Source organism: Theobroma umbraticum, unplaced genomic scaffold (assembly GCF_002168275.2).
Source record: "Theobroma umbraticum cultivar Fairchild unplaced genomic scaffold, ASM216827v3 scaffold_44.0, whole genome shotgun sequence".
NCBI classification, from domain to species: domain Eukaryota; kingdom Viridiplantae; phylum Streptophyta; class Magnoliopsida; order Malvales; family Malvaceae; genus Theobroma; species Theobroma umbraticum.
The window spans coordinates 6,999,402-7,011,469 of record NW_018397255.1 but is presented as its reverse complement, the minus strand read 5'-3'; the positions used below and the strand labels follow the sequence as shown (position 1 = coordinate 7,011,469).

Genomic DNA, 12,068 nt, shown 5'->3' with positions numbered 1-12,068 from the left:
CGTTAAGTATGTACTTACTTAAGCATGATTGTCTCCCTATATATAGCTAGTTCCATATGTTATTTGAAGTTGTGTAGCAATTGGAGCCAGGTCAAGCATTGGACCCAAACTTTGGAGCATTAACGTGAAAGTCTGGGATGTTTCTTATTCAATGGTTCTATCACAGAGGCTATAGATTAGACTTTAAAACATTTTCCAGTAATATCTCTTGGTTCAAGTTGGCAAAGAGATGCATTCATGGTGAATGATTACTTAAGACTATCCTCAACCCATTTCAAATCCAACCTTTGTTTCACTTTCCCCATCACCTTAATAAGCAACAAGTTGAATTTCCCATGCGACCAATTGCCTCAAAAGCAATAGTGCACAGTTCACCCAATGAGGTTTTGTAATTTGAAACTTATAAATGGAACCATTTTCTATACATTTAATTAAAATGTCATTGATTTTGACTTTTACTCAGTTTTTAAAGCTTGTAACTATACATAACTTTGAAAACTAAAAGTATATCATATAATTTAATTAAAATCATTAAAGAGAAGAGAAAGATAGTTCACGTAGATAAAAAAGTAATATCTTAACTTATCTTATATATAATCAATCGATTTTTTGATATTTTCAGAAAAATATTTCAAATTTTATACGTATGTGTGTGTATATATATATATATATATATATGTATATCATTTATGTGATTAAATATAGGCAATTTTTTCTTCCAGTTACTCTCAGTTGTAAACTTTGTTGTTTTTGCATGGAATAACTCAAAATTAGATTCACAAACGCCAATTGCTTCTATATTTTTACCTTTAAATGTACTAAATTTCTCCCTTTTTCTTTTCCCTAACCTTTTGGCATTTAAATCAAATGATCAGGTAAATAATAATGCATTTCTTCTCTGCTGACTTGCGTTCTTGAAGATATTGAAGAAAGTTTAAATGTATTTAATTTGTTTTTTGAATTAATAGGGTTAAGTAATATTTTGTTTTCTAATATATTAGACTTTATCATATCAATGATCAACCACTATATTTAAAACAAAAACATTGTTATAAGTAGTACCTTAAAGAGTTATTAATAATAAAAAGTTTTTTGTGGCTTTAACTACATATGGATTAGTTTAAAAAGATTATTAAATATTTTATTTCTTGTGTGAATTATAAACTCAGCAAATCCGACATTGAACACGAAATTAAAAGAATGAAGCTAGCTGGCCATACTTGGATTTTGTAATAATATTTGTGGAAGCAAAAAACGAGACGAGGCCAGGACGTGTTGTCATCTCGGTTTGTCCAAAATCAAAAGATGCCTTGAGAATTCGTGAACGAAAAAACACTTAACGAGAAGAAAACATGGCAGCAAGTATCTGGGGATATCCTACGTAACATGTTCTACAATCATCCACCAACACCTGCACACAACAGATGAGGTGGGCAGAGAGAGTATAAAAATATGCTGCTTTTCAAGTCGTTGAACAATCACTTACCATCCTTGGACACCAATGGCACCTCTCTTCTCCTTTTCCTTGGGTAAAAGCCAACGTAAATATACGGGGTCTGACGTTTCTTGGAATATGAAGCAAGCACAGCACAGATCACGCAACTGTTCATTCATGGCTAGCCTCGTATCGTGAAGAAGAAAGCCGGCTGCTGCCTGTAACTAATTCTCATCTTTTTTCGTCTTTATTATCTTTTTGGCCAGACCTGTCTCTTGGTATCCGCAACTCAGCACCTGTAACTTTCCTCGATTCCAGTTAGGGTAGCATTATTTAAAAGCTGCTTACAATGGGTAATAGGTGCGTCCACATTATACAAGAATTTGATTCATAGTGAAGGCAAAGTTTTGGTACTTTTTGACTACCCCTTTTCAGAGCTAAACAAAGACCTTTTTATCTGTTAAACTCATTCTTGAGTGTTTGTGAGTTCCTTTTTTGCTTCATAAGGATCAGAATAAAGTGTTGGGGAAACACTCAGCCTCATGGATTAGCTAGGCCCCCTGTGTTTTTCCCTCAAATCTTCATTTGTACTGCATATATTGTAAGGGGTCCACAAGTTTTCATAAGGGTCTAGGCTACACATTTCAAACTTGCCCATTTTCCACTGGATGGCCCCTTGAATTTCTTCATCTATAATAAGCAGTGACCATGAAACAATAAAACCCATAGAGCACTAACTTGTTCAACACTTCATTTAGTTTTGTGAGGTTTTCTTATAAACATGACTCCAAGAGCAAAACAAACTGATTCTAGCCCTTTAGGGTATTGTTTTTCAACAAAACACAACAGAATTCTGGAAAGACCCCAACCCAACTAGCTAGTAGGAATTTAAAGTGTTGAGTATTTTAGTGGTTTTCTTGAGTATCTAAAGAAATTATTGTGGAAAATTCCAGCTAGAGATGCATCAAATTAATGACGTGAAAGGTAATGATACAGCGTTATTAAATGAGTGAAAGGTGATACAAGTTGATGTGGCATAACTATTTTGTTAAACATTTTCTCTTATACGAGACTATAGTCCCTTAGGAATGCTAATGTGGTGGACAAATGTTTTATTAAACATTTTCAAATAAGCTGTCAGAAAACATCAAAACATCATGACAAATTCGCCAATAGTCATATAGCTTAGAAACTTTCTTCGGGAATCAAAAAGAATAAAGTAGAATGATTGAGAAATAAACGGCCTTTTATCTGAATGTATAATAATCAATTAAAAGGGATTACATAAGCAACTTTAAATAAAAGGAAAATACAAAAGATGCCATAGGGCCTAATCCAAAGAAAAATTTTCAACTATCTAACACCTATAGCCAAGCAGCATTAAGCACATGAGAATACGTTAATTCTTATCTATATCTGACAGATGGTATTTCAGGCTATGCAAATATATTCTCTTCGCTGAATGAATATCCAACTATTATCCGCTAACAGTAGGAAGTAAACGTTTTATCTAACCTCATTTCTTCACCAGGATGTACATCACAACCCTGCGACTACAATATTCTGGATGCCACTGTGACTGATCAACACGCCCAACCACAAAGTCTTTCACTGCAGCTTCTAAAAAGCATTCAAGGACAGCATCTACACTCAAAGTATCAAGAACACCCAATCAGATTGAGAATTGTATGTGAGCATCTGTGTGTGTGTATGCGAGAGAGATCCTCACCATTTCGAAGTTCTCCAGACAAAAATACTGTTGTTTGTGTCCCACATAGATGTAGAAGGGTGTCCAATAAATCCACAACTGCTCCTTCACTATAGATCACATCTGACCCTAGCACTAAAAAGCCAGCATATGAAACTTATCAATAAAGAAAAGATTAAATTTGACAAAACATATAGGGTATCACTCCTAATGTTTATGAAAGGAATTCAGCACTGTGACTCTAACAAAAATTAAAATTTCAATGTCTCAGCCATTGTCAGTTGGCAATGAAATTCTCTATTTATTTGTTTATGATCCAAAGTGACAGATATCTTTGGTTCTTAAAGGTAGCATCAATTAAGTTCCCCTAGACCCTTTACAATAATTGGCCAAACCATTCCAACTTTTAGGCCTATCAACCTTGGCTGGCATGCAAAAGCAAGTGAGAATAAGTAACATATGGAACTCTGCCTAACAAAGCACGTCCTGATGACTTCACCACACTCCCTTCTGTTATCAAACTAAAAATTCAGCATGAGCTTGATCAGCTAAGTAATAGAGCCTTTGGAGGTCCACAGGGAAAAATTCTACAAGAGATTTCCCAAGAGGGCTCCTATTGGTGATGAAAAATCAACACAAGATGATGCGCCAAAGATCAGACAACCGGAGGAAGAAAAAGTGTCTCCTCCCAAGGTTCCACCTCCTAATACTGTGTACTAGGTAGGGGTGTTGTTATTCAAACTAGATTAAAACTACTCCTAAAAAATTAAGTTACCACTACTCCTAAGAAAAAAGCAAAATGGATACTCTAAAGTAACATTAAAAAGATAAAGAGTTTCCATTCATTTTGGTCCATGACCTTTACATGAGTACAAACTTTTGGCTTATAAAGCCCATTCAAATTCAAAATAACTACTTCAATCCTAAAACTAATTAAAGCTTGCCACTTGTCCCTTGGAATGTACTTGCATGAGATGACTTTGCCACATTAGAAATATTTTGTCTTCCACTATCTTACAATGAGTCCCCTTATCATCAAATTTATCTTTTACAAATTATTCCAGTAAAATATTAAAATGAGGTATCAACAACGCCCCCAAACTTCATTTCAACTGACAAAGGAATTTGGAAAGATGTTTTACTTTATCCTCATTTTAATTAGCCATGATATTATCTAAATAAAATTAGGTTAAGGATTTTGGCCAAATGACAAATTCAACAGCCATGATTTTGTCTAAGTTACACAAATAATAAAGGAAGAGGGTAACAAGCATCTCATGTGATGATAAAAAACAAAAAGCTAGTAAGTTGTCACATAGATCAAATATCAATGCCTATACAACTCTACATAGAATTCAGTCAAGAGAATCAAATTTTGTCATGCTTGAATTTGAATTCAGTTAAGAAAACAAAAAAATTTCGGCTAAGTGTCAATCACTTTGTGTTATGACAAATCTAAAGCCATTTGGCTAGTGCATGCCAAGTTTGGTTAGTAATAATCTTTTATTTGTTGCTTAATAACTCCTAAAACAACCAAGCACTAATATTACACATACCTTCATAAATATTAGGTTAAATTAAAAAAAGTTAACAACCAAATCAAAAAAAATTCAAACAGCCACCCAAGGAAAGTCTTTAATTCATGTGCTCCACATAGGCATTCAAAGAAATTATTTGGGCAAAAACAAATGTATTGCCTCAGATGTGGGGCAATGAGCCTATCAAGTGGTGTTCTTCATAAGTGTACATACCAAGCTTATCAGGCGGTAGGATTGACCTGAAGTGCTGAGGCCATATTTGATACCACAATTAATTAGAAGTGGCCCATAACATTGGATTTTCACAACTTAAGACAAACATACATAGAAAAGAACACAATATTTGTGCCATAAGAGAAGTTTTAGTTTCATATAATTTCATTGCTTGCTTCGTATCTACAATTTTTTTTTGAGAAGTTTGTATCTACAGTTTATAAGATCAATATCATCAGCCATAGTTGGGGTTGAAACAAGTCCAAGTTTACAGGCTTGTGGGCATTTGCTCACATGATGAAAGTGGGGATGATAATAAATACGATACTTGAACTTGGCCAAACAAAGTATGTCTCGAATACTCCACTACCGCCAGCAAATCCATTCTTTTACTCCATAATCATGGAAAAGAACCTCAGCATCCACTTTTTTTGTTATCAAACTAAACAGTTGTCTGACAGCATTAATGCTTACAATTAGGAAGAAAGAAGGGAATCTTATTACCATAATCAGGTGGAGGTTCAATCAAATCATGGTCAGGGTCATCTCCCCAAGTGAGCTCCTTTACAGCAGCAGAACCCCGCACTCCATGTCTTAAGTTGGTTTCAACATTCTTTTTTAGCAGCCTCAGTCTATCAGGCAGATCAGTGAGGACAACTTGAGAACCTAGAAGAGCTGCAATGCAACTGGAAACACAAAACAAGAATAACATACTTCAAGTAAGAAAAGCAATTATATCCAGAAATAGCTTTATAATTAATTTTAAATAGAAACTAAAACTACGACATCCATGTGAAGAATCTGAACACAATTCAAGGGGATTAAATTTCTGTTGCTATAAGCCAAACAGCATTAGAGATATGTCATGACAGCTAAAATTCTGTCAAGCGAAACAGCATGGAGATATGAGTCTCATGAATGAGTTTCACATATTCAGTAGTTTCAATGTTCTCGAGCCACAGCATCCTTGAAAGAGTTCACTAACAGACTAGCATACACGAAATAAAATAAACACAAGTTTAGGTTGAGGAAGTTATTAACACTACCCAACTAATCCACAGCCAGAGCCCAATTCGATGACCTTCTTGCCTTGAAGAACAAGCATCCCCAAGTCCACAGCATGCTCCAGAAACTTCCCTAATACAACTCCACTATCCCACATCACTGCTCCAGTTACTCCAGGTTTGCCCTGTCAAAATAGTAATTAAAAGAATTTAAGAAAAAACTGATGATAGTAAGAATGATTTGACACAATTTATTGGAAAAAAAAAACATTTAAAATGTCCAAATGTCTTCCAGTTTCTTTTTTAACAACTTAGGAAAGGGGAAAGCAAAGTGACAGATTGTTTTATGACATCTCTGATTAACTTGAAATCATACCACTGCAGCATTCCCTAAAGTAGACATGCAGAGAAGGAGAAATTATTTAAGAAAAACTTGTAAGACAAGCCACCAAGCCAGAAAATCCCAGATCAACCTTTCACTTAATGCATTTCGTTTTGTGCTAATATATTTATACACCAAATGAAGAAGCTTTTGAGTTCAACACTACTAAAGGAAAACGTAAAACAGCAGCCACCTACAGAAAAAATCTGATCAAGCAAAATGTCATTGACAAAAGACACTAGCACTTGTTATCATCATTTCTAACAAACATGGATTCGTAAATATTGTATTATATGCTACATTTCAACCACATTAGATGCCTAATATGGAGTCTCCTTAAAACCATACCAAATTTATCATTTACACACAAACGGAAAGGGTCACGGTAGTCCAACTTTGAGACATGAGAGTGTATACAAGCTTAGCTGAGTTGAATCATTCCAATGTATGAGCTTGGATTGGTATGGATCAAGTTAAGGGAAGGTACCCTTTTATTGATAATGGCAAGAGTAGTTTAACAGTTTTGAGTATGTGACATACCAATATACCAATATAACATTTTATTTCTTAAAATCCTTGATGCAAAAGCTAGGGGTTATACAAATTTCCGACAAGCAGCATTGAGCTTTAGCTGCTGAATTCGGCTGCAACCTCAGTCTAACCATTGGAACTATCTTTTTTCAATTTTCTTTACCCAAATTTCTAGAGTTTGAATAAAACAGGTTATATTTATCAAGAAGAAGGAGAATAGAAAAGGGTAGAAACTACCAAGGAAGAAGGAGACTGGAGAATGGAGAGAGAGTAGCCGCAAGCGTCAAGGCGGAGTTGGAGAGAAGACTGGGAAACGAAAGCGTTTTGTTTGGAGAGAGTAGGCTGTTGGATTCCCCAAAGCAGCATCGTCTCCTCCGCAGCCCCTGATTCTGTCTCCCATTCCAACACTGTCACCTTCCCCGCGTAACATCCCAACTTCTTCCTTTCCACTGTCTCTTCTTCCATCTTTTATCCTCTTACGTATTCTTTTCTACTTCCTTTACACCATGCCTGGGAACTACCAGGGACTGAAACGAGAGGGAAAGGTTGGGATGTGCGTTGTGAGTCTACAAGCGGCAGCTGAGTCGGTCGAATTTGGGCTGGGAATGATTGAAAATTCACGTCATGTTGGGATCATTAAGGGTTTATAGGGTTTTTTTTTTTTTTGAAAAGCAAATTAAATTGAATTTGAATAGGTCATTTGCATCATCAACTTTTTGTAATTTAATTATCTCACCTTATTTCGAATGATTATGTATTATTTTATTATACTTAACATTATATTTTTACTAGATATTTTATTTTTCAATAACTTTTTTTTTTTTACATATAGTGAAAGTAAGATAACTTATTTAAGTTAAATTGCATGATTATATTTTTATATATGATTATGCACTATTATACTAATATGTTTAATGATAAATCATTATTTTTTTAAATGATACAAAAACAAATAGTATATCTTAATTAGTTAAAAAAAATTAAAATAAAATTTTTATTTTTTTATTAATACAATTAAATTCACATATTTTTATTTTAATTAAATAAAATTTTTTATATTATATAATAAGTAAAAATTATTACATAATCTTGCCAATATTTCACATCAACATCTATAATATACTCAATCGTTAATAATAATAATAAATTGTTTGAATTAAAATAAAATAAAATTGATAAAAAGAACATTCTTTAATATTTATATTGAAGTGACTTTATTACAGAAGTCATTTTTCACAATTTCTTTATATATATATATATATATAAAAGCTAATAAACCTTATAAACCTTACCTAGTCTTGGCAGAAATGCACAAATGCCAGAACATTGGAAAATGATGTCATACACTGTAAGATTCTTTGAAGAGCTAGGTAATTTCTCATGCAATCATTTCTATATGTTGTAACTGAAAAACCAACAAAAACAAATGAATGTTTCCTTTATTACTTGTCTCATACATATCAGTCAAAAATTTTTATCAAGGAAGAGCACCAGGTAAGTTTGGGATATTTGTAGATTTTTTTACAATCTGCTTTGAACTATACGAGTGCTGGAAGATGTAGCACCCCCCACACCACTGCAGGCACATAAGGATCGGGGATCGAAAACTTACAATGACCATTCCCTGCAGTGCGCTTTATATCGGCTTTCCTCATTCAAAACTTTAAGTGGGATTTCCCCCCCATTCGTAAAATTGACATCAAAATTGTTTCACTCTAGTATTTTCAGCATCGATCCTTTCTCTCAAGCCAAACCTTGGATTGGATATTTACAACTGACGGCCCCTTGGAATCACTGTTTAGAAAAGCAACAGCTCGAATCTATTCAATCATGCTCATGGTATTTTGAAAAGGATCTTCAGTCTCTGAACCAGCCTCCACTCCTCAAGGGTCAGATCATCCTAAAGAATTTGAAAAGTTAATTAGAAAATCTAAAGCTAATAAATCCAGCCATAAAAACAATAATAATAGGGGAAAAAGAACACTGATAACAAGTAGCCCAATGTGCAACTCACCCTATAATTAGCTTTGAGAACATCAATTGACCTCCTAGAAATGTGACTAACAAGCTCATCATCAAGCTCAAAATGCCTCCCATACATTTTCTGCTGCTCCTCAGGATTGGATCCAACTATCTGCAACAAAACAAACAAAAAGCACTCAATAAGACCAAGCTGAGGCAGTTGTCATCTTGGTATAACTGTTGATAAGTCTCAGGACTAGAAAAACCAAAATTTTTCTGATCTTCTTTTATCCTATCCTCGTGTACCCTGCAAGTCTTGAATTTGAGGGGCTCAGAGGATTGATGAAAAAACATCATTTAAATAAAGAAATTACTTTGAGGGTTTAAAAAAATTCATACGTAATTCTGCACATGACTAACAATGAGATTTTTTTTTTTTTCTCAAATTCCCCAAGACATTTGGAATTATCTGAGAAGTAGTGTACTGCAGTATTGCTTTAAGGTAAGTAGCCATGAGCTGCATGAGGTAACTTTTGAAAGAATCAAAATTGTGGGACAAAAGACTGACTTTGCTTGTATTAACCACGATTACGAGCTTGAAAGGCCTTCTAGGCTATGATATATGCTTCATTGAAACTATGTTAGCTAACATTTGTTGTTGATATTTTACATCATTTTGCGAATCAGTTGCATCAGCACACAAGAGTCGTTTCAAACTATTGATGTTCACCTTGCAGGGGAGAAAACAAGGAACAAATATTCTAACATTGTAATTATTTTACTAATGACCACATTTACCGCTAGGATTAGAAATATCTAAGTGTTATAATTAGATGTTGTTAGGTTCTTGTGTCTCATATCCATAGAAATAGATGTTATAAGATTATTAAATTAAACTCTATTATCGGTAATAATTAGCCTTTGGCTTTTCAAGTTCTAAGGGTTAGCTTGATCGTGTGCCAAAAAGTGTTACTCTGTAAATTCCCCCTAAGAAAATTAGCTTAATGACAAACTAAAATATGATGCCGTTTCATAACCCTCCCAACATCAGCTGGTGTCAAAGTTAATTGAAAAAAGTTCATGATTTCGCACCAAAGCCAACTACAAAGGTTAAATTGATTAAGAGAAACTATTATTGATTTCTCAATAACTTAGATATCTATAGAGTTGTAAAAAGCTAAACCCTAGAAGCCTCATGGATCCCTAACATGCCAGAAGATACTATCAAAGAAGAACAACTAAAATTTCCATGGAGTAGGATTCACCATAATTTATGAAGTCCATCGTATTGGTGTGCAAACACAGGAATGCAGTTCAACTTTTTGAAGTAGTCTAACATCAAAGACATGTTTGCACTGGTGTGTGCTATAAAATGATTCTCAAGATTTCAATGAAAAAGGAAAAAGACACACAAGCTTGTTGACTGTGAAAGATTTATATATTGTACGAATTAAACATAATCTTGATGTGTCAATTATTTAAAAGCTAAAGGAAGAATGGAAACTAGGTGGTCTCCAACTGGTTGAGGCCAGCTCAATTCAAACTCAGGAAGGAGATTTTCCTCCAAACCAGAATGAAATAACTGAGAAAGTTTTAGAAAATAAAAATCTTGAATAAATATTACAATGTTATTAGGATTTTATGGCATCATTTCCTTTATACTAAGAGAGGTAAAACCACAGACAGTATCCATTGTTTATACCAAAGGGCATAAATCTGTTGCATCTTGATGTTCTCATATCCACTCATTAATTGAAGATTAGGAAATCAATTCTATTCATAGTTATCATTATCGTATGATACGTGATACATATCGTATGACATAAAAGTAGTAAAAAATGATACGTATCTATAATTATATCGCATTTGATCAAGTATCGAAACATATTATATGATGCGCAATATGCATCTTATGATACAGAGGTATGTCGTACAATACAGTCAATACACTTTTTATAAGCTAATCTTTAATTCATTATTAAAAATTTTTATTTTTTTATTTTTTTTTTAGTTGAAACATGAAAAATTATATTTCATGAGTTTCAATTTTTAGATTTTAAACAAAAAAAATACTAAAAATTGTTAAATTCCCTTTGAATTTTAACATGATAAATGTTTTTTAATTTTTAATAAATCAATTAATATGATAAAATGTATATTTTATTTAAAAATCTATATTATTAAAGAATATGTCGAAAGTTGAAATTAAAAAAATAATTATCCCTTCCATTTAGGCCTTATAATCTTCATTTCTGTTAAAAAATATAATAATTTTCAAATTTTTTTCTTTATTTTATATATATAAATGTTATTTATAATTAATTTTAAAATTTTTTATGTATTTTTAAGATACGATACTCAATACTAAAAAATAAAATTTTGATACACGGTACATATCTCGATTTAACAATTGTGATTCTATTAAAAGGTAAATAAAATATTAAAAGGCAAATATCATACCTTAATGGCCACTTTCTGGCCTTTCTTGGCAACATCAACAGGTTTATGGTTATTTTCAACTGAAGCTATTCGGCCAATATCAATGAATTCCCTTTGAGGAATACAAATAGGAGTGCCAACCTGCACAAGAAGGATGGTATCAAAAAACCACAAAGCATAAACACAATAGATTAAAAATTATAATAACATTAATGTATCAACCAAAAGCTCACATCACAAATCATTCTTGAAATTCTGCTTGTTTAGAACAGTAAGTTCATACTCGAATTCACAATTTTGTAGGATATACCGAGGCAAACCATGCAAATATACTTAACAACTAAGAATGGTTTATGAGTCATGGCTTCCAGGCCCATTAGAAAACATATTACAAGTACGATCTGGGATCAGATTTTCATGCTATGTCAAGCAGACATCAGATCTACATCCTAAATTGGTAAATATTTTGGTTATTCCTACAAAAACATTTGCCTCGGGCCAATCCATGTTCTCAGTTGCAACATCAGATCTGTTAATTATATGCTAGAAGTGCTCAAGCATATCTAACAATTGACTACTTCTTGCCTTTGTAAACGCTCTAGCATGAATGCAGGTTCAAGAGTATAAAGATTGTTCAGGCACTTATCCAAAAACTTTCTAAACTTCATGCCATGATCAGCATTAGATGCCAAACTTGAATTGTGCATACTTATTTTGGAATGTATAAACTGAATGAACTGATAAAAGCTGTACCCTTGCAATGCCCTCAAGGACATCAACCCCCAAGACGATCGGATCCTTTTTGTTGAAAATGCAGTTAGGTAAAATCTTCAGAACACAAGGGAAGACTGCTTCA

At 33.3% G+C, this 12,068-nt stretch overlaps 2 protein-coding genes across 4 annotated transcripts; both read right to left on the bottom strand.

The window, feature by feature from the left end:
- Positions 1-1,227: 1,227 nt before the first annotated feature.
- LOC110409846 (S-adenosyl-L-methionine-dependent methyltransferases superfamily protein) lies at positions 1,228-7,279 on the bottom strand. Of its 3 annotated transcripts, XR_002444610.2 has the most exons (7): positions 7,049-7,279; positions 5,941-6,083; positions 5,399-5,580; positions 3,165-3,278; positions 2,951-3,079; positions 1,487-1,731; positions 1,230-1,411 (listed from the first exon to the last, which is right to left on the bottom strand). XR_002444610.2 is itself a non-coding variant. In XM_021419330.2 (6 exons), exons 1-5 carry the CDS (start codon positions 7,274-7,276, stop codon positions 2,952-2,954), a joined length of 795 nt encoding a protein of 264 aa, XP_021275005.1. In that variant the 5' UTR covers positions 7,277-7,279; the 3' UTR covers positions 1,228-1,731; position 2,951. The 3 variants fall into 3 exon arrangements, 2 of the variants coding, with proteins under 2 accessions (XP_021275005.1, XP_021275004.1); XM_021419330.2 differs by having other exon boundaries at positions 1,228-1,731; XM_021419329.2 differs by lacking the exons at positions 1,230-1,411; positions 1,487-1,731 and having other exon boundaries at positions 2,664-3,079.
- Positions 7,280-8,225: 946 nt separating this feature from the next.
- LOC110429134 (uncharacterized) lies at positions 8,226-12,067 on the bottom strand (the record flags this gene model as incomplete). The annotated part of the gene is made up of 4 exons (XM_021445027.2): positions 8,226-8,711; positions 8,826-8,945; positions 11,234-11,353; positions 11,966-12,067. Coding segments are annotated over 4 exons (408 nt in total), but the record flags the coding sequence as incomplete, so codon positions are not given.
- Between the last annotated feature and the right edge of the window lies 1 nt (position 12,068).